Source organism: Fukomys damarensis, unplaced genomic scaffold (genome assembly GCF_012274545.1).
Source record: "Fukomys damarensis isolate Sample0158 unplaced genomic scaffold, DMR_v1.0_HiC HiC_scaffold_15, whole genome shotgun sequence".
In the NCBI taxonomy this organism is placed as follows: domain Eukaryota; kingdom Metazoa; phylum Chordata; class Mammalia; order Rodentia; family Bathyergidae; genus Fukomys; species Fukomys damarensis.
In genome coordinates this window covers 34,963,714-34,987,779 of record NW_022900927.1, presented here as the reverse complement: position 1 = coordinate 34,987,779, position 24,066 = coordinate 34,963,714, and the positions used below count along the sequence as shown (strand labels likewise).

The 24,066-nt window shown below is 32.1% G+C and overlaps 1 protein-coding gene across 2 annotated transcripts in view; it reads right to left on the bottom strand.

The window, feature by feature from the left end:
- Positions 1–1,307: 1,307 nt before the first annotated feature.
- Positions 1,308–24,066, bottom strand: part of Cnot2 (CCR4-NOT transcription complex subunit 2) — an 82,418-nt gene continuing 59,659 nt past the window's right edge. For both annotated transcript variants that reach the window (XM_010617481.3, XM_010617480.3), the window contains 10 exons: positions 23,744–23,823; positions 21,099–21,224; positions 19,121–19,245; positions 18,094–18,214; positions 17,851–18,007; positions 15,034–15,095; positions 14,895–14,944; positions 13,047–13,147; positions 11,073–11,217; positions 1,308–2,460 (listed from right to left, as the gene is read on the bottom strand). In XM_010617481.3, the coding sequence (XP_010615783.1) occupies positions 2,374–2,460; positions 11,073–11,217; positions 13,047–13,147; positions 14,895–14,944; positions 15,034–15,095; positions 17,851–18,007; positions 18,094–18,214; positions 19,121–19,245; positions 21,099–21,224; positions 23,744–23,823 (1,054 nt within the window). In that variant the 3' untranslated portion in view covers positions 1,308–2,373. The remainder of the gene's footprint in view (positions 2,461–11,072; positions 11,218–13,046; positions 13,148–14,894; positions 14,945–15,033; positions 15,096–17,850; positions 18,008–18,093; positions 18,215–19,120; positions 19,246–21,098; positions 21,225–23,743; positions 23,824–24,066) is intronic.

Sequence of the window (24,066 nt, the reverse complement as noted above, 5' to 3'; positions counted from 1 at the left end):
CCATGGGGGGAAAAAAGTAAACTATAATTAGTTTAAATCAACTTCTGTTTATGTATGTATTATGTTATAAAATCAAGGACTTTTTAAATAGTTTAATGTAGTATTTTAAATAAGCATTTAAAAATTGTGTTTAAGTCCACTTGTTGCGTGGTTAATGTACAAGAGTTTCCTAATTTTGATGATACAGGAGCAAAAGAACTGAGAAAACTGCAAAGTGTGAACTGAAAATTCTTGCCTAAGGCAGTTAAAAAGAAAGAAAACATTAAAGCCAACACAATAAACCACTAAATACGAGCTATCTTTTTTTTGATTTTCTGAGCCATCCATACAGTACCAGTCATGGTCATGCTTCAGCTGAGGCTTTATATTATGTTGTATTCACATGAATAAAGATTCCTTGTTTTTTCTTCCCATCTGTTTCTTATGGTTATGTAGGAAAAGTTACATTTTACAAAGTGTATTATTATGAATATGTAATCTTTATTTTTTTTAAAGAAACTGATTTCTTGGAGTTGACTCTGATCAAATGTAACAGTGTCTGTCATTTTTTAAAACCATAATTACACAAGTGTCATCTTTCATTCTGAGTAGATGCTTTGGTTTAATTCTGAATGATAAAAAATACCTTAATTTTTTTTATCAGTTTCTAGTATTTCAAAATACATAGAAAATGTAAAATTTAAAGCCATTTTACATTCTTGATACACACAGCGATGTCATAAATGTTTAATTTTCAAACATGATTTGGTAAATGTCAACAAACTTTCATTCTTATAGAAAAATAGGTTAAAAATGTCTTTTTTCTAATTATCTATAGTTCTGCTTTGGAAGCCTCAGTCTTCAGACATTTTTATATATAGTATTTATATTTATATGAGAAAAGAATCCATCCACTTTTAAATATGAAATATTCAGGCCAGAAATCTGAAGATTAAAGTCTTTCTCACCTCACTTTTTGGCTTACCTTAATTTGCATATTATTTTGTAAAGATAAATTTCAAAAGTCTATCAAGAAATTCCTCAGAAATTTCTAACAAAAATATTTTGATCGGGTCCCAAGAGTGTTCAGGATGTTTTACTTCTAATGCTGCCATAATCCATTTAAAAGTTTTCTATTAATACTTAAGACTGTCTACATTTTTAATGTACAGGAGAAATGATTCACTGTGGTTCAATTAAATTGCTTGTTCAAAGCTGAAAAAAAAAGACATTTTTAATTTAATCATACCAGTTTGATATCTGTAAAACTTTATAGAGTTTTGCCCTCTATTTTTCATGTTGAAGAAATAATTTCACAATTTCAAATCAAAGTCAACACTGCAGTGAGGAGAGCTTTTCTACTTTATTACAAAGAGAAGAAGCCTTTATGTGGTCAGAAAATACAAGATTGATCTTTTTCTCTTCCTATGAAACGCTGCTGTTCAAACAGCCAGAGTGAATTGTCTCAGTTCACTTCTTTAAGTCCCATCACATTCACTTGGGTATGGATGTCCTTGGCTGCTGAAAATCTGGCCCTTTAGTGCACAGGGCGACAAAGTCCCCTGACCAGCAGTTCCAGAATGTCCCATTTTCATATATTGCATCCATGCACACCTCCTAAAAATGAGGTACAGCAGGGCAAACATTTTCCAAAATAGATGTCATATATATAATATATACACATTCGTACATACATACCTTTATTCATGTGATGTCCAAAAATTTAAAAAAAATGTACACATTTATTACAAAATCGTAACAAAGACTGGACAGTGTTTTGCTCATTCTGGAAAGATGAAGCTCAGTAATAACACAACCCTGGAGACCATCCAGAGATTGTGGCAATATCTTTCTTCTCAACAGTCAGATATTCCTGCATTTAAGCTTGGTGCAACTGCCTTTCAAAAACAGAACGGGAAGTAAAATGAAGGAAGCAGACCTTGCTCATCTTTCCAAATGAAATACGAGAAGGATCTTCACATAAAAATGCACAAACATTTGTTATTTTATTACCAATAGTGCTACAATGAACAATGCAAATTTTGTGGTCTAATTATGTAGTCTCTTTTGTGGGTTTTCTTTTTTACATTTAAGAAACTAAATGGTAACCTTCTGTCAGTGTATTTGCTTGCCTTTACAGACTCAAGTCTGTCTGCTGGCAAAAAAGAAAATAAATGAAAAAATCCAGACCCTGCTCAAACTAGAAAAAAATTACAAATTTAGTTGTTGGGCAGCACATAATTAGTAAGGCAGGACCTTAAATGGTGACCCTTTGCGTAAGCCAATTGCCATATCCTCAAGGAATTAAAACCAGGGTGCCTGAGCCACATCAGTTCTGCAGTTAGGTTGAGTATTGTGCTGAGACAGCCATACCCCAAGAAAAGGGAAGTCTTTTTAGAAGGCTTGCTGAGCAGGGTTGTAGTTGAAGGTGGAAGGGAGGTGAGGCCGTTCTTCTAATTTGTCATATTCCAGATGGAACTCCTAAGGGGGGGAGAAATCAAAAATTCAAATGATTCCATCTTCTTTTGATACCCAATTTCTGTCAAAATATAATTCACCGTATGAACAATTAAAACACCTACATAGAAGAACGACCACAAACATATACTAAGTACTATGCTAAGCAGAATATAACTTGAGGAAAAATAGTCTGTAGCTTTTGATAAGTACAAAAAGAACAGCCCAAATGACCATCAACTGGTGACTGGATAAAGATGTAGACATTTTATAAAATGGAGTACTACTCAGACATAAAGAATAATAAACTAGAGACATATATAGCTAAATGGATGCATATCCAGGCCATACTTCTAAGTGAAGTAAATAGGACACCATATGTATAAATACTGAATAGTTTCTCGGTTGTGAGAAACTAAAAGTGTAAATAAGGATCCAAATGCAGAATAGATCTTTTGAAATAGGAAGATAAGGCCCAAAGGGGAAAGGGAAGTGTGAGGGTTAGAGGAGGGAAAGGAAAAATATGAGAAAAGGAAAAAAATGGTAACAAAGTTATCGTAAATAGGAAGGGGTGAAAGGGTTGACGGGAGAGCAGGAGAATGGGGAAAAAACAATAGCCAAAATATATCATGTAAAGGTACAAATTCTCAATGATGAATATCATAATATTCTATACTTAAAATATACCAATAAACAATGAATAAAAAAAAGAGGCTACTTATGAAAACTTATTTACTAAGATTCTGTGCCCTTTAAAATTTACAAATAAAGAAGAAATTATTATCACTCTAATGTAAATCACAGAACATTACAGGATATTTAAAATAAAGCTCCCACTAATGCAGCATGAAAACCTAAAACTTTACTTTTTGTCCATGAAAAAAATTAAAACAAAAAAGATTTTTCCCAATTTATTACTTTGCTTATTTTTTTAAACTTATTCTAACCTCATTAAATTCTGAGGAAAACAATGAACTTAAAACTCACATCTCCAGAACTTCCATATTTAAAGATAATTCAACTGCCACTCAAAATAGTAGTCAAGTATGGGTACGTGGCTATAATCTCAGCTACTTCAAAAATGGAGGATAGAGGATTGGAAATTTGAAGCCATCGCTTCTCGGCCTTTTGGCTAAGATCAAGTGTGGAAATTTGAAGCCAGCTTGGGTAATATGATGAAACATTGTGTCAAAACATAAGAGAAAGGGCTAAGGATGTAGCTCAGGAATTGAGTGCTTGCCTAGCATATATAATATAAGGCCCTGGGTTCAATCCCCATACAGGGGAGGATGGGTGGGACAGGCACTAGACAGTAGTTCTACTATATGCATACCTGCAGACTAAGTAGATTTCTCATTTTAATCAAACTTTCAAAATGCTATATTAACTCCACAGGTTTTCAATTTAAGAATGGTAACTTTTTACGATATTTTCCTCTCAAGCTAAAGAATAGAGATGTGTGTGTGTGTGTGTGTGTGTGTGTGTGTATATATATATATATATATAAATAGAAAACCAATAATACAAATTCCTCTGTAACTCCAAAACTGAGATATTCTAAAATTTTTATAATCTATAAATTAGCACAAATTACTGTATAACCCCATTTAAAGAATCATGAATCTTAATATATATCATGTATTAAAGATTAAACCACCAAGTAAGATTAGCAACCATGGGCTAACATATTTTGCCTTATGTCTGCTTTCAAAATGAATCCACAATGGATGTTTCCATTATATTAGAATGTCCACTATTAAATTAAAAGTGAAAACATATAATAATCATCAAACTTCATGATACAGAAGCAAATATTTAAAATTAAAGAATATTACATTAACAATTATAGGTATATCAGATATAATTTACTGAAAGCCCAGTATGGCCAAAACTAGAGATACAGCTAAATTTATTCTAATCTTTATATTAACTCTGTAAGATAATCATTATTTTCATTTTGTACTAGAGGAAATGAGGTTCATAGTAAATTACCAAAGTCATACAATGAACAGCATTCTTAGGATTAGGAGTGACACAAAAGCTTGTGAGTTTTCTAGAGCAACAAATTCTTTTTAATATGTTTAGTTTGAGATGCAAAAATGGATTTACTTCATTACACATCCAATCCAGAAAAAGGCTGAAAAATAAAGTCCCTTGACAAATGTTTATGAAGAAGGTACACAAGGATGACATTAACCTTCTTTAAAATAAGGGTTTGAATATGACAGACTAATTAAAACACAAAAAGTTTATCTGCTTACTAGTAAAAACTAATGAACAGGTGGGCATGGTGGCACACACCTGTAATCCCAGCACTCAGGAGGCTGAGACAGGAGGATCCCTATGAGTTCGAGACCAGCCTGGGCTACACAGTGAGTTCCAGGTCAGTCTCAACTACACAGTGAGACCCTGTCTCAAAAAACAAAACAAAACAAAACAAAAACAAACAAACAAAACCTAAGGAACACCAGAATCACCATTACAACCATTTATCTCTCCTAGTGCACTATATAGCTACCACTTCCACTTCCAATCCCTGTCTAGGAATTGGAAGAATTTTACTGTTTACCTGAGGGTAAATATCCAAATTAGTGAGGAAAATACCTCAGTTAAGTCACAATTTAAAAATTAAAATTACCACCTTAGTTTCCAAAGTATATATAGGGTGAAAATCCTATTTGTTACTGTGACAAATGATAAGCTTAATTAAGTTACAAAGCTTAAAATGTTACTCACACTGATTGATTAAACTGTATTATTAGAATTTAAATAAGGTTATTCCATCAATGTACATATTTCTCCTACATACCAAGGAAAAGATAAGTTTAAACCTAGGAACATAAATAATAATTTAAAAAATCTTCAACACATATGACTTAGGTCTAATTATATCTGACCAATTACAGTATATAGGTCAAATTTTGCCAAATGAGTTTTAATTTTTGTTTTTCTATATATTTTTATTCTTAAAACACATAAAGCTTACAATACACTGGTACCTTTTTGTTCTCTAACTTTATGAAACTTCATTATACTACATACAGCATTCCCTTTAATATTTTGTAGGACTGAAAAATGTGACTGTTTGGTACATAACTATCTAATGCTCAGATTAGTGCCAGGCCTCTAGCAGAAGTGTTTAATATCTGATAAATTACTAAAAGCAAGACTTGCTGATTTGCTTTAGGAACAGAACACTTACCTTTCACATAATATTTTAAAATTATGTATCGCAGGGTCTATGTGCATATTTACTTTTAATAGAAAAATACTTTGTAGATTAAAGTATAATGATTTAAAAGGCTAGAAAGTTTTAGATACTTTTAAAACTTTTTAATGACTCAAGTTTCTTCTATTAATGAAATCAGGGTGTATGTTTTCAAAAAGTTACTTGTTAAATTCAAGGAGAACTGAAATTCACTGGATTCAGATGATCAAATAAATTACAAAAACAATGTCACTAATCTAATATTAGGATTCCTGCTAAAACTGTAGGTGAAGTTATGTTTGATTTTTTTTTGTGTGAGACAGGGTCTCACTATGTAGTTGAGATTGACCTGGAACTCACTATGTATCCCAGGCTGGTCTCAAACTCACAGTGATCCCCCTGCCTCAGCCTTCCGAGTGCTGGGATCACAAGGCATGCGAAACCAAATCCAGCTTGTAGGTGGAATTAGACTAAAAGAATACTTCAATTTTTAAGTCTCTGATTTGAGAAAGTTATTAACAGGGAAACCTCTATTACCTAAAAATTCACTGTGGAAGAAAATCAAAATCTTACTAAAGAAGCAAATATGAGAAAAGAGGAAGGGATCCGGGGAGGGGTAAAGGAAAGGTAAAAAGGCATGTAAAAAGCAGGATGGATTATGATCAAAATGCCATAGTGAAAAACCATGTTTTGTAAAATGAGTACTAATACATATACTGCAAAATAAAAAACTTACTCATTAAGAGTATATATACTATCTGCACTATTGCACTATCACAAATCTCTGACAGGATATGAGTCTTTTTTTTTTTTGGTGATATCAGGAATTGAACCCAAGACCTTTGTACCTAACAAAAACCTACCCTATTAAATTTTTCAATTTTGAGACAAGATCTTGCTAAATTGCCCAGGCTGGATTCAAACATGAGATCCTCCTGCTTCTGACTCCCATAGTGCTGGTATTATAGGCATAGGCCACTACAGATGGCAAATTTTAATAGAATGACAGAGGACAACAGATCCACGGCTTTTTAGAAAGTTATGGTTACCCAAAAGAATAAGCAAAAACAGTATCAAATTTTTATGTACACAGATTATCATTTTTATGCAATTCTGTAATAATATATTCAATTCTAGATATTAGGGCTGCAAAAATTTTAGGGGATAAATACATCTGATTTAATTTATCTAATGCTATAGTTACTATGATTTTATGAAAATATTAAGTAATTTTTAAAAAAAGTTCAGGGCCAGGAATGTAGCTCAATGGTACTTAACCTGCCTGTGCAAGATCCTAAGTTTGATCCCCGGTACCAAGAAAAAAAATAAAAGATTATAGTCTAGATTTGTCCATTACTATACTTTATAATGATAACAATATCAAGTTATTAATTATAATACCAATTCATACTGCAGGTGCCATATGCGTTGAAGCTACTCAATGAATATTCTTTATGAATAGTAAACTCTACTTATTTTACAGATGGTGACTCTCAAGTTGACATAATGTCATATTCATGAATTTTCTGTAGTTATACAAAAAGTGTTAAATACACTATGTTTTTTTTGTTGTTGTTTTTTGGTTTTTTTGAGACTGGGTCTCACTATGTAGTTGAGACTGACCTGGAACTCACTATGTAGCCCAGGCTGGTCTCAAACTCACAGTGATGCTCCTGCCTCAGCCTCCCCAGTGCTGGGATTACAGGCATGTGCCACTACGCCCGGCTGTTAAATACACTATGAATAAGACCCAAATTTCTTAACTGCTAACCAATTTTCTGGGAAAGAACTGAACACATCCTTTAAAAAAGCCACTGTCAAAAATTTATTCTGTAAATGAAGTTCATAGATTTTATTTCAAATTAGCTAGTAAATGAGCTGCTTAATACCAGGTAGAAACCAGTAATTCTGCTTGCTTTCCATTACTACAAAAATAATTTGGAAGAGTAGTAATGAAAGTGGCCAACAAAATATTGAGAGATTTCTTAGGAATAATTTAATGTATCATTTATCAAATGTAATTTTCCCATTTCACAGCTAAACTTTTAAAAGTGAAGATAAAAGCTCAACTACTTAGGAAGTATCAGATAAAAACAGGGTAAAATTACTTGACATGTGGGTATCATATATAATGTATATTAAGAACTATTTTAGATAAGTAGACATAATTTTAACAATCACTCAAAAAGAGAATTATGTTAAAATGCCCACAGCCATAAAGAATGAGAAATTAGAGTCATTCATAGGAAAATGGATGCATATTGAGGATATACTCTTAAGTGAAATAAATAAATCACACATGTATAAATACCGAATAGTTTCTCTGGTGTGAAAAACTATAATTGTAAATAAGATTCTAATGGTATAATTGACAACGTGAAATAGGAAGAAAAGGGCTAAAGGTATAGGGGAAGTGGGAAGGGTAAGGGAAAGGAAATAAAGGAAAAGAAAAAAAACTTGAGAAAATGAAAAAATGGAAATGAAGTATGTGTAAATAGGAAGGGAGGAGGGGGTGAAGGTAGGGCAAGGGTATGGGGAAAAAATGAGAACCAAGATTTGTCATGTAAAGGTACAAGATCCCAATGATGAATGTAACTGTGCTGTATACCTAAAATGCACCAATAAACTAATGAGAAAATAAAATAAAATGCCCCACAGCAATGCTCTGCTTCTGAATACTAACTTTTTCAGGAGAACTTAGTACTGGAAAATGGATTTTTCTCACCTAAGCTGATTTCCTCATACATATCAATCATTATACAAGGAGCAATCAAAATATATAGTGATATGCTTAAATAAAATCATAATAGTAAAGATGCATTGCCATTTATCCTCAAAATACAGTACTTCCTTGCACATTAAACACACTTAGCCTATAGCTCTTGCTACTTTCTAAAGCAGTTCTGGAAGTCCTCTTTCATAGGGTGGTAAAAACATTTATGATGTGTCCTCATATACTTACTCACCTTTTTTGGCACTGTGTCACTTCTGGCACTTCCCCAAAGGCAAAAAGACAAGATAAGTACATGTTCTGAATCAGTTCAGGACAATGAGGCAGCTTGACAGTGCAACTAAAGACACTCACCAAAAAGGACTTCCAGAACTGCTTCAGAAATTCCAAGAGTGATATGATAGACTAAACTGTACTGGGGGTTGAGAGGAGGGGTTTGAGGGTGATTTATTGCAATGTTATCTTCTACTGTAACAAAACTTTTTAAATTTAAACATTCACTATATTTTTCAATTACTCTATGTAAGGCTATCTACTGCAAGCATACATTCTCTAGTGCATATTTAAGTTTGAAACTTACAGTACTACTGAGGAAAAAACTTACAGTCCTATTGAAGAGAAAATGTCAAATGAAGAAAACTGGTTATTTACTAATTAATAGACTTTTTCCCTTTCAAAGATTTTTTCTCTCTTTTGTACATTCCCTAATTCAGAAGTAACTATGGCTTTAGACCAGAATTACCTGGCATAACTTGTAAGCTCATGAGAAATGTAAATTCTCAGAAGCCACACCTACAGACTTACTTTACTACACCTCAGAAAGAGTAAAGTCCTTCATGTGATTCTGGTACAAGTTAAAGTTTGAGAGCCCATGAAGTAAGTGAGAAACACTGAGTGAACAACAATCAATTACAATTTTTCCACGTTTGAAGGAATAGTAAGGATTCAACAATAATGATGAAAACAGCAGCAACACAACTACTAGTACTACTACCACCACCACCACCACCACCACCACCACAATAAATGACCCAGTATGTGCCAAACACTGTATTTAGGGTGTGTGTGTGTGTGCATGTGTTCTAAAATCTCAGTCTTCATAATAACCCAGAGGAAATTACCACCTTCATTTTACAAAAAATAAAAAGGCATGGAAAGGAAACTTGTGCAACATCTAAGAGAAACAGCAGACACAAGAGTTAAATTCAAATCCATATACAACAGGTATGGCTTCCATCTAAACCAAACTTCATAAAAGAGCTAGCAAAATACATAATGTCTTGTGTACTATTTTTAATTTGTGTCCTTCCTTCTATTTAAAATGTTAAGTCATAAATATAGTTTTGAAACTAGGTTATTCATATATATTAAAATTGTTAAAATAACTCAAATACAGTATATGGGCTTGGTCTGAGAACTAATGGTATTTACCAAGAAACTTAAAAATAATAATAAAAAATATTTAACCTCTGGTGTGTTTTTCATTTTTGTGGTTATTTGCTGGGTTTTTCTTTTTCTTTATTCAAGTTTTATAGATCTTCTTGGGGCCTTGAGTGTGATATATACCTGGCAAACGTTTTATACTGCCTTCTTAAAGTGTAACCTTTTTCAGTTTAGGAGAGCTGATTCAAAACACACACATATACATGCACACCCCCAAACCAACAAATACTGTCCAAAAAATTAACTGTTATAAATATTTTCTGTTCAAATTTACCAAATCCAAATAAAACTAACTCCTGAGTTTACAATCAAAAGAATCACTGATGGAAAGTGCATTCAAAAAATTACCAGTTGTGGTGCCGCCAGCTGCCTTGCAAGTGCAAGGTCCCAATTTTGATCCCCGGTACAAATAAATAAATAACCCAAACAAAATATTACCCGTGCTCTGTGAAATCAGGTAATATGGGGATATATTCTCCATTAGGCAGACTACACACAAGGCACTAAACACAAATGTGAAATACACTTTTGGGTTTTTTGTTTGATTTTTTTGAGACAGGGTCTCACTATGTAGTTGAGACTGACCTGGAACTCACTATGTAGCCTAGGCTGGTCTCGAACTCACAGTGATCCTCCTAGCTCAGCCTCCTGAGTGCTAGGATTACATGCATGCGCCACCACGCCTGGCTGATATGGAAATTTTGCACATGGGACAAGCAATTTTGTGAGGCAAAGCTGCAAAACATAGTAATCAACTTTTTCCTACTGCCCATTTTTTCCTCAATATTTAGCACAGTGGTCAATTGCTAATGGTTAATGTTTTCAATTTTCTTTATTTAAATGATTTGCAAATAAAAATTCAGGTATCTTGCCTGCAATGAATGTAAGTTTAGAAAGCCTTTTATATTTTAGGAAAACCTCATCATTGATTAAATTAACAATATATGAAAATACATGACTGGGAGTGCAACAGGATATCTTCATTTTAAATTAAATAGACACAAAAATATTTCAAATGGTACTAAGTCTTGTATAACATTACAGAATCTTTTACCAACTTTAATAATTTTCCCACATTAATGAAATGAATTGTTTCTGGACATTCTCTTAAAATCAAACCAAGGAGGCAGACATAAGACTTGGCAAAGATTTAGCACATTACTGGAATGGAAGTAGTGGTATACATAAACAGACTAAAAAAGGACATTTCTTTAAAGTCTGGATTAATATACTTGCACATGGAAAAAAATATACCTTAGCTACTTTCCTCCAGTTAAGACAGTCAAAGAAGTAATATGTTCCCCTCTCGTATGTATTGGTTTTCATTGTTGGCTCCATGCCTGGTGCCCTGGTTATCCATACTCGTTCTTCTTTGTGGTATCTCCAATCACGGTTAAAACTTCAATATTTAAAAGAAAAAGAGTATAAATTGTTTTCCTTTGACTTACACCAAACATTTTCTACACTCTGTACAACTTACTCAGAAAAATCACATGTAACATAAATATACATGTTTCTCAACTCTATTTTTTGTACTGGGAATCGAACTCAGAACCTTGCACTTGTGGGGAAGGCAAGGTCCACTGAACTAAATCCTGGGCCCTCAACTCTATTTTAAATTCAGTATTGAAATAAAAGATGTCCCTATCATGAAATATAGGGAAAAATTATTTGTCCAGAAAGCACATTCTTTAATACCCATAACTTTACTGAACTGTAAAAGCTTCTTATGTAAACAAAATTAAATTTTAAAAGTTCTATGATTAATAGGATAAAAACTCCAGGCAGACCAGTATGTTCTACAAACTTGATTCTTTTCTTATCTGAACACTCCAAAAAAACTAAATGTTATTAAGACAAAATTTTTTTATTAAGTTTATTGGTACATTTTAGATATACACAGTGATCACACTCATCATAGGGAATTTGTTCCTGTATACGATATAGCTTGATTCATTTTTTTGCCCCATTCCGCTATCCTCCCTTCAACCCCTCTTCCCCTCATCTTTACAAAAGCTTTGTTTACATTCTTCCTTCTTTTCTCTTTTTGTTATCATTATGTATATCTAAAATGTAGCAATAAATGTTTGGCTAAAAAAACAAAAACAAAAACCCAACTTTTTGTTGTTATTATTATTTTGAGATAGAATCTTGTTACGTATTTCAGGATGGGCTTGAACTCACTATGTAGTTCAAACTGTCCTTGAATGCAAGGCAATCCTTCTGTCACCACCTCTTTAGTGCTGGGATTATAGGCATGTGCCACCAGACCTGGCTAAAAAGTCAACTATTTGGATTATTTGGTACAAAAATACTGTTCAAAGTATATTCGAATTGTTTAAATTCACATATTCTAACTTTGCAAACATCTACCCATTTTGAAAATCTTAGTGTATTATTTTTTATTCAAATATTATTGATTTTAAATTCTAAAAGCAAAGAGAATATCATCAGAATTTATTCAAAACCAGTGAACACTTACCATTTATAAACAAGTGAAGTAACATCCAAAATGTTACACAAAAATTAACTTTCATTTTAAATAAGTGCTTTCTTACCAAGACAATGAGGTAGTTTTTAGAAATAAATTAGATATGAGAAAAGTGCCAATCACAGATGAACAACTAAATGAATTTATTACAGAAAAATTAAAAAGAGTGCATGATAACCAAAGGGAGAAACATGGGGAAAGAAATATAGTCTTCAGCTGAGAAATAATCATTACCAACCTAGTCAATTTTATAATATAAAATATTTGATCAAGGCCATTCCTAAAAATGTTACTAGTAATACTGTGTTGAATGTGGATCTTATTTTACAATCACTTCAAAACATATAAATATGCAGAGAACCTTGCTGATAATCAATAGATGTTTATTAAATGATGAAATATAGTGTCTAATCATTAGTATATATGGTTCCACAAGAACTATGTAATAATCCGAGCTTGTAATTCATATAAAATTTCAACTAATCATAGCCATGAGTCAAGTTGATTGCTTTCTTACAAATTTTGAGTTATTTAAGTATGAAATTCCTTTTATGTATATAGATTATAAAGCCATGGTAATATAGTTTCAATCTAAATTAAATGTATTTTAATAAGTACAAATTAAATTTCTTGATGAACAATTATTATTACTTAAAACTATAGCTATCATCATAAAAAGTTTTCAGAGCAGTCAAGATCCATTATAATGAAAAGTGATTAAAGTATTTTGAACATACAGCTCTACTGCAGCTAAAAGTTGTAATACATCGCCTCCATTCATGTAATAGAGATAGAAGAGAAGATCTTCTCCATATCGGCCAAGTTTTATTGCAGCCAGCTGGAAAAGAAAAATTTTTATGAAATGCAAACATTTTAAAATTCTAATATATAGTTGCTACTACTCAAGTAAAAAATGGAAAGAGAAACACTCTTTTATAGCAGATAACTGGTAATTATAACTTTATGAGTTTCTTCATTTAAATAACTAGGCATTTAGATGTGTTATCTGAAGAAAAAAGCAAAACAAAAACTTCCATGGAAAACTAAATGTAGATTATTTCACTCCAAGGATGTATTAATAATCTAGTGGTAACATTAGAATATAGTGTTCAGAGACCTAGGGCTGTATTCAAGTCCTAGTTATATTATTAATATGACCATGTTCAAGTTATTAAGTTTCTTTGAGCTTTGATTCTAAAATGTGGACAATGGTACCTATGAGGGTTCCTAAAAATGAATATGAAATTAAATGAGAGAGAGTATATGAAAGCATCTTGTAGGGTGCCACATATATTGGATTATAAGCTATGTTAACCAAATCTACAACTGATAGGGATTCACAAGTTGCTTGTAATGCTTTCAGCAAATCATGGATGGTGAGTATGAAAACCATACAGATGACTCTTTACTTTGTTAAATGGAAGACTGAAAGATGACTACTCTACATTTCCCTATACAAGGCAGAATTCAACCACCTACCAAACTGTAAACTATAAGTGAATTCAACAGTCTTAAATTCTTATATTACAATAAAACTTAAAAGTGCTCCAGATCTAAAACATTTCTGTATTGTTACCTCACTCTCTATCTAAATGTTTACTGTTACAGTTTTTCTGAGTATGAGTATTTCTCATTGATGCGGCAACTGGCAATACACCAAATTCTCTCTTTCTCATACTGGCATAAGAAAAGGTTGTGGAACTATAGCAAAAAAGCTCTTTTGAGTGGCAGCAAATCACACAATCCACAAATGGAAAATATCAGCATTCCCCTTATAATAATTCTTGCTTTTCATTTACTGAGGTATTAAGAAAACATACTGAAATATATATCCCTTTATTTGCCTGTCTACAATATCAACATCTATTTGGCTACATAATTGTATGACTCAGACTCAGAATGCTGTCAATCAATCATATATGGTATTTATATTATATATGCATAACAAACATTTTTTGTTAAATTATATCAACATAGAAGGCTAAGACTTAGATTCCATTATGTACTTTTTTTCCTTAACAGAAATGAACTTTTAGTTCTTTTCCATAAGCAACAGATCAAAAAAGATTTAAAGCTATCATCTGTTAATAATTACTTTATAACAAAAATTACAGATACTTAAATCAATGAAAAAGAAAAAAATAGAGAAGGGAGCAAAGTCATAGTAAATTATATCAAAAGATGTATATATTATTTCATTAAATCACTGTATCTTATAATACTTGTAAAGAGAAACCTTCCTTATGGGTAAAGGCATAAAATGAGACTATGAGAAGAAAGTTCATGTAATTGTTTAAGGTAGCTTACTCCCATCAACTTTTGTTATAGTTTTAAACTTTTACTAATTATAATATTTTGCAGTCTTAACATTTCTTTGTTTTAAAAATACAGTGAAGGATATCATCAAAATATTAAGATTATAAGCAAAAATAGAATGAAACTGCTATGTATAATTGAATGGATATACAAGAACATACCCACTAAGGCAACTGCTAATTCAAAAATATGCTGTCTGACCTGAAAAACAGCACCTGAAAAATATATAAAATTCATGCTGACTGAGTAGAATAATAAACTACACTCACCTTATCCCTAATGTGAATGTTCGTTAAGTACTCAGATGGAACATGGAAGTCTGGATAATAAAATGAAAAAAGCCTTATTAACTGATTCTCAGTTATAAATATCTTCTTAAAAGTTCTGAACACAAACAGATTTTCCTACCTATGTCTTGAGGTCGACAAGGTGAAGATGCCCAGGGTGATGCAAATTTGGGGTAGAGATTTCTGAATAAGGGGGAAAAAAAAACCACTTTGAAGTCCAAAGTAGAAAAATAGATCTCTAATTTAATTTCAGGACAACTAGGAAAAACAGACTTCAAATGTAAAATGAGCATCTGTACTTTTAATTCCCTTTCTTGGGTTTATTGTGACTTATATAGCAAGAAACTGAAACAATTATCTATCTATAGATATATGAAAAATACAACAGGATTGCTCCCATTCCTACAATACAAATGACAGTGTATCATAATATATGAAACATAGGATTTAAATTTTCTTCAACTAAGAATGCTTTAAATCCATCAATGCCGTATCCCCAAGTCAAATTATTTATCTATTTATATGCACTTCCGCTCCCCAAAATATCAGTAATTATTGTGAGAAAAATTTCAAATTCACCAAATGGTTACAGAGTGCCTATTATATGCCTGGCAGTGTTTTAGGTGTTTGGAATAAATGGTGAACAAAAAAAGATTGCTGACAACATGAAACTTACTTTCTGGTTGTGTGTGGTAGATTGTTCGGAAGCAGACAATTAGTGTAACAGATAAATAATCCATATTAGAGGAAGGTCTGGGAGAAGAGACTGGCTGCATAATAAGGTGGTCAGCGCAGGTCTCATTGAGAAGATCAGATTTGAAGAATATGAGGAAACTAATAATATTATCTTACAGAAGATTGGTTCTCCTTAAAGCAAAGTGCTAGAGCAACTAAGGTAGAGAGACATGATTGATATCTGAGATACAGCAAGAAGACTAGTCAAGGTGGAACACAGTGAATAAAGGGAAAAGATGTTGGGTGAGGCTAGGAGGAAACATAATGACCATCCAAGACCTTGGAAGGTTGTAAAAATCTGAGTTTTTAATTAAATCCTTACTGGGTATATAAAGCAGAGGAGTAACTTACTCAAAATGGATTATCCTGGTTATATGAAGAATTAATGGGAGAGTGCAAAGACAGAACCAGGGATACCTGGAACTGGCTAATGGCATATCCACACCACAGGAGTATGATTCCAACCAGAGTAGTAGCAGCTTAAAGAAGTGAGAGAATGTGGTCATATTTTGTATATATTTTGTGAAAATATATGGTATATATCAGGAGGCGAGAGGTTAAGGATAGCATCTCAAAGTATTAACTGAGATTGGAAAAGCTATAGCTAGAGTATGTATAGGTAAGATTACTCAAGAGATGTTCAATTCCAAATGGATCTAAAAATCTCAAGTTCAGGACAGAATAAGGAATGGAAATAAATATGTGCGATTTCTCAATACACAGAGCATTTAAAAGGTTACCAAGACAGTAAATACAGAGAAGATAAACACAAAGAGGTCGAGAAATGAAGGAAATATCAGCCATGGAAACTGAGAAGAACCAACCAGTGAAATCAGATAAAATGGTATATTCAAATGCAAGGAGGAAGAGATCCTTTAAGTAACTGCTGAATTTAACAACCTGGAGGTTACTTGGTGACCTTTGATGAGTACAGTTTTAATAGAGTGGTTGGGATAAATCCCACTAAAATAGGTTTAACAAAGAATAAGAGAAAATAAACTGGAAAGACTTAAGATGATTCTTTTGAGATGTGTCTCAAAAGGGAATAGAGAAAATGGATATTAACTCAGAGAAGGCTTGCTCAAGAAAGGGCACTTTTATAAGATGGGAGAAATAACAGTATATCTGTAGTTGATGGAAATGATTCAATAAAGTATAAAAACTATTACAGTCATGTCCTTGAGTTTTTGGGGGAGGTGTTAAGCAGAAAGCATGGATCAATTATGTAAAGCAGTGGTAAAGGACACGAAGATTTGGTGTCAGGAATGTACTGACACTCTCTTCCAATTGCTTCTAATTTTTTTTTTTAAAGTAAAGTGGAAATAAAAAGGTTATCCTCTGAAAGTAGGGACAGAGAGAAAAGGTATTAGGGGTTTGCAATAGTATAAAATTGTTGCACAGAACAGCAGAAGGGCAAATGGACTAGCATGTTGGGTATGATTACGACTGACAAAATTAAGGCTAAATTGTTTGAGGCTTCCAGCCATGAATATGAAGAACAGGCAGGAAAGGAAGTTGCATGTATTTCTCTGGCCAAGCACAAGAGAACAGATTAGGAAAGGAATTAGAAGAGATATAACCACAATTGTAGTTGTTTCTGTACTATGCAAGTATGACAAAGTGAGAGAAGGGCAAAGTAGTCAGGAGAATATGAGCAATTATGACTTTAATAGTGATGTAAAAGCTAAGAAAGTTAGCTGTCAAAGGGAACAGAAACAGGGATACTGAGAACAGTGAAAAAGTAGAAGAATTGAATGAAACATCCCAATGGAATATGATTATAGGAGTTCAAGAGGAGAGAAATGCAAACTAGGGTGCTAAGAAAGTTTGACATCATGAACTCCAAATTATGGAAAACTATAGTTGCTAGTAATGATAAAGTCAAAAGAATGAATAAAGGTATGGTTGAGGCACAACGATTTTGGAAAAAAGATTCAAGAAACGAAGATTTCAGGATTTGGAAAGATCATATACATGTATATTAAATCTATCAAACTGTAAAAGGACTTATATTGCAGAGTAACACTGATTCAGGGGTTAATTTCAGAAGGAGTGACCCAAAGAGTAAGCAGATAACTGCAACAATGAGGGGCAGCAGGTGGTGTTATTAATTTGATGACATGAGAATAAAAACTAGAAATTTGAAATTAAACAATATTAGAAATGTTATATACAAATGGGGAAGAAGAAAAAGAAAACTTACTCAGGAGAGTTCAGATTGAGGCCTAATGTTGTTAAATCACTTCCTAAAGCAAGATGGACCATTCCTGGGTCTGTCTCTGCTGCCCTGATAAATGTTAACAGGCCAATCATTCCAAATTGGTCCGTCACCATCCCTTGAGGAATGTTAGTCACCCGACCTGGGTAGAAAAAAACAATCATTTTATTTTTAAAGAAAAATTTAAAAACGCATTTTATAAAATTTTTGACATTTATAGAGTCCCACCATCAGGTAACACCTGGATCCCTTTTTTCTGCTGATTATTATTTTGTGTTGTTGAACTTTTATCTCCAGGGAATTTGGGTCCATCTGTATTTGAAGTTGTTTTGCCAGGTGTATTCAAATTCTAGCATAAAAAGATTAAATATGATATTAAAATGTGGTAAATATATAAATTCAAATTTATATCTTGCTATTCACTTATTATATTTAAGTTGGTAGTGAATTATTACCTGTTTTAAAATTCTACATGAACATTTTGTTTCCATAACTGTCCCATGCTATACAAATAAACCCTATATCATTCACAACTGAACATTTTATGGACAAGGGAAATATTCTTATTTGTCTCAGATTTTAAATTACAGAAAAAAATATCTTTTGCTTAGGGCTTTATGATGTTAAGTACACTTTACGTTACATTTTTACAATGTTTACTTTAAAAGAGGAATTACAAATAGTACACTACCTAAAATATCACCAAAACAACCTCCTCCAAGACAAGCAAGAAACATATCAACTTCTAAAATTCATACTTAAGTGAATCCTTACCGAATAATCTTCTTTATTATTTAATAATATACAAACTCCCATTACACACAAAAAAAGCTATTTTCAGTTTAGTGTGGAAGAAATAAACACATTTCTTAAATCAGAAAGAAGCTGAGTTGGCTGAATCAACACAGGTATAAAAATGTGTATAAAGATTCTTCAAGGAGAAAACTTACTCAAGAAAAACACAGCTCCTTAGAAGGCTATATTATCAAACTTCATGGGATCCAGCTGACAGGGACTACAATAAAAGTCTAAATTAACTCTGAGAAGTTCAACAGAAATTTGCAAACCTATATGAAATAGGAAAAAAATAGGCTATCTTCTAAGTTATAAAGCTTTTCCACATTCTTCAGAAGTTAGATTATTACAGATAGTCAAGACAAACAGTTTTGTAATATTATTTAGTAAGTAACTGTTAATATAAGAGAAATCTGAAGGGAAGAAAACTACATTACTCACACAAGTTTCAGTTACTTACAGTTTTGCTGTCATCATTACTTGATGTTGGATCTTTATAGCTGGAACCAGGTAATGCTGGAAAATCTTCGTTGTGTATTGAGAAGTCCTGGGATTGCTCATTTGCTGGTTTTGTTACCATTCCAACTATATAATGAAAATAATCCAGAGAACTGCAATTGGTGTCTATGATATTTTGCTATATATTTTTAAAAAATTAACTTTCCAAATAGTAATATACCAATAGTTTTAACATTATGAAAGCACACCTCAAAAAATTAGTATTGAGGATAACAACAAAGAACTATATCTTATGTACTGATTTATATACATAATTCAACATACAAGTACAAGGAAAGTAAGTGGTAATCTTGTCGTTCTAATCTAATGTCATACATAGGTATTCAAAATTATGATTTGATATTGGTAATTATTATTAAAAATTTTGGTTTAAAGGCTTGCGTTAGACTAGATATTTTGGAACACCAATAAACTGTCAAAACAAACAAAAAAATTTTAAGAACATGTCAATATTCTACTTGAAAGTGACTTACAGAGTGAGTAAATTGCAATCAATTATAAAACAATTCCATATTATTTCAGATTTTCTTGGACTCCATGTTATAGATGCAAAACATGCAACAACTGGGAAATAATTCTCCCACTATACTTGGCATTAGTCAGGCCCTTATTGGAGAACAATATCCAGTTTGGGGCTCCACAATTCAAGAACGATATGGAGAAACTAGAGATGGTCCAAGGAGAGCAACGGGAATGATTAAAGGGATGAAAAAATGGACCTATGAGGAAAGGTTAAAAACATTAGAGTCTGAACTGAGAATCAAGTAGCTAAGGTACTCAACTTCCAGGGCAGATCATTTTTGTTATTTTTTTGGAAGACTAATTTGTGTTAAAATATAAACAATGAAATTTTCCATTTTTCACATATTATTTGTATTCATGTTCTGTAAATTACAGTAATCTGTCTCAACTGACAATGGGAAAAATATTAGTTTGATATAAAAATAACTGAAGAACTGAGCCTTCTAAGTGCAATGTTTTACTATTGGTCACTCTCAGATCTTTCAAAAGGAAATAGTTATATGATAGAGTTTGGCTACACTGCCATCACAGAACTTTCATGTCTGAATTGTTTTACTGTTATTGCATATATTTCCCTCTTTTTATTTAGCTTCTACCACCAAATCTCTTCTTTTTTAAAGACCATGAAAATGGGGAATGAAGTATACTAACGACGACTAATAATCTAAATAAGTATACATAATCCAGAGCAGTTGTTCTTAATAGTGGGCAATTTTTCTCCCAGGGAACATTTGCTAATGTCTAGAAAAATCTGTGTCACAATGGTGGGTGGAGAGTGCTGGCAGCTGGAAGGTTGAAGCCAGGAATGTTGTTAAACATTCTATATACACATGAGTACCATCCTTCCTATCGCCTCTACAAAGAATTACCTAGCCCAAATATCAACAGTGTGAATGTTGATACGCCTGAGCTTAGAAACTTCTTTCATGTATAGCTCTTCATATTAAGTACCACGAATATATTCTTTATTGTTTTTTGTTTTTTTGGTACTTGGAATCAAACTCGGGTCCTTGGGCTTGCCAGGCAGGCACCGGAACCTCTGAGTTAAGTCCCCAGCCCAGGAATGTACTCTTTTGAAAAATGAGACCAATTAAGAAAAAGCAGAACACAAAATAAGCCACTTTAAGGTGAACTAATGGAGAGATACACTTCTGAATAGTGAGTACTTCCTTTTCAGTTTTTATACAAAGTTTTACCATTAAACTTCATTGTCATGGAATTCTGGGAAGGAAAATCAATTTAAAATATGAAATCTGAAAAAAATTACACTAACCTGATTTGAAAACAAATATGTAGCAATTGTGTACCTGCATAATCTGTGCATATGTATGCATGTGCATATCTGTGTACATGCAAGAAGAAAGTTTCCACTGGCCATCATTAAAAAGTTTAATTACCATAAGGAGCTCTGCCAGCCAAGGGGTTTATTAATGGAGTTGGGTTACCGCTTCCTTCCCTTCTGTTTCGGTCTGCTAATGCTGGAAAATCTGAAAGGTCCAATCCTGTCACATTTTCACTTCCATCTAAATAATATGAAACAATACTAGTTATTGATTTCATAAACATCTAAGATGAGATTATAAAATCCAAATACAATACAATATGAAATGACAGTGCTTTCTTCCTAAACAATGTAAAACACTATACTAGGTATATATCTCAGGGCTCAAAAAGTACATGAGGATTAAATTCATATTCATGTCAAAGAATTTCATAAACAACTGAGGAAAGCAATACATTAACAGCATATTAAAAAAACCCAAATCCTAGAGACTTACTGTGTATTATTTTCACCACAGAAGATGGCAATGTAAAATTATAGTTAACATGAGAGACTGAGATGATCTAACTGTTCTTTTCACTATATCTGCATGCAAGTTGTTAGCTGGAATCCTTGGAGCTTCAGTTATATAATATGAGTGACAATGACATTACCTCCTACAAATGGCCAGAAAGATACAGGTGTAGACAATGTAAAGAGAAGCCCTAAGGACTTCTGTCTTGTAATCTACTGATTACAACATACAAGTGTGCCTGTGTGTATTGGGAACCCAGGAAAAAGTACGGTGGGAGTAAGGCTCGCACATCTGGGGACTGGGTAAGAAATATTGTATGAGAATATGTGACAAAACCAGAAGTTTAGATTACCTATTACACAGTAGGCGCTCAATAAATACACACTGGATTAATAAAATTTATTTTTATTCATTTTAAATTACTGTGCTTCCTTTAAAAATTAAATTTAATTGAACTTCTCAATTTTGCCTATTTACAGTTTGATTTTAATTTTGTATTTAATCTTGCATTTAATTTTTGAAGAACCTTAATTTTCTACTGCCAAGTCAGCCTATGCCAATATAGCTTTTTTTAAATCTTTGTTGGATCCTGTTTTATAACCATATTCAATTTTTTGCCATTTTTCAATTTTCATTTTTCTCCACATTTCATAATTAAAAGGATCTTAACTATTATTTCAAGATTATTTTCTGAGACTCCATTAACACTCCAAGACAGGTGATTATAAGACTTAAATCATTCAAATCCACTGTTTTAAAAAAATTATTATATTTTCAATTAAAATACTATCATCTGATTTAGATAATAGAAATTAAATGTTATATATTGTTTTAATTTCTAAAATAATATCTCAAATTATTTAACTCTAAAACCATACACACACACACACACACACACACATATGACTTTTAATAACCATCTTTAGGTTCTGCAAGATAAAATTTAAAACAGCATTTCTTATTTAAGAATGTATTTTAACCTAAATTCAATAAATCCCCAAATTTATGTTTTTAGGGAAATACTTAAAAATAATTTTACTAATGTAAAATATACCTAGAGAAAAAGATTTTAAAAACAATTCTAAAATTTTATAGTGGTACATAAAACCATAACTCAGAATCTAAGATGGCACCGTTTGACATAATGAATGTCCCACTTAGGAAATAAAATTCCAGTTGAATTGTGGAATGCAGACTGATTTCGCAGGTACTTAAACATGAAAAAGTACATTTTATAAATAATGAAATATAGTACTCTATAGTATTTTTAATCCTGAACACAAAACTTCCACATACAAAGGCTAAGATTTGGAATTTTTTTCAAAGGTTTTGATCTTCTTTGATCAATCTATGCTGCAGAGCAAACATTAGCATACGTTAGCAAATTAAAAGCCCACAGCTACAAATGACACCTCTTTATTAAATCTTTTCAAGCTTCTAAAATATGGTTAATCTCACTAATTCTTCTTTCACCTACCACTTCATTTACATATATTTCTCTCCCAAACCTCAATTTTGATACTATCATCACAGCATCTTTTATTGCCTTTCTCAGGAAAGTCTGGAAGTGATGTGGAAAAGGCAAAACCTGAAGTGGGGAAAAAAAAAAAAAACACCAACAACAAAAAACAAACCTGAAGCCTGAAGCACAATACTAACAATACTTTCTATTCGCTTTTGTATGAAGCAGTTGATAAAAGAAATAAACTGCAGGAACCTTTTGGTCAAAATTAGAAATGGTTTTCCATGTAACTAAATTTTATACATAAAACTGACTCAAAAATTCTGTTAAATGCCACTATTAGTACTATTAAAACTATGAAAAAAACTATTAAATATTGCATATAATCGCAATGTTTTCCAGTCTAGTTCTCTGTATAATTAGAATGTCATACCACTCAACCTAGTCCAAATGGTTGTTCTTACAGTGACAGGCAGAAGAACAGAGGTTTTGAAGCAAGAGAATCTGAAAAGCAAGTATAACCTAAGTAATGTTTGGGCTTTGTCTCAGTGTTAAGGAAATAATTGTGATGTTATAACACAAATCACTATGATAATAACATGCCAAGTGAAAAAAAATTATCAAATTAAATCCTATTTCTGACAATTTCTCACAAAATTCAGTTCTACCATGTAACAAATTTTTAAAAAGAACTACAATATTTAAAGACCCATATGTTGCAATAATTTATATTTTAGAACTCTACTGTATTTTTAATATGGTACTAGCTCCATAATAAGCTTACCTGTTCCATTAAAAATGTTACTTGATAAGGAGTTATTCATTCCAAATGCCTGATTCCTGTTCATTCCAAATCCAGACATACTGGGTGCATAGAAAATAATTTTAGATATACAGTAAGAACACTAACTTTGAAATGAAAAACAAAAGTGTATATTTCTGGTCTCCTCATACAAAACAAAGTATGTTTCAAAATGAATATTAATTTTATTTTTCTGAATTCAATCTTTAATTTTATTTCAAAACTTCCCTGAAAACTTCCTTTCATTAATAAGTGAAAAGCAAGACAGCTCACACAGATAACTGATAAATAAAGAATTTACGTAT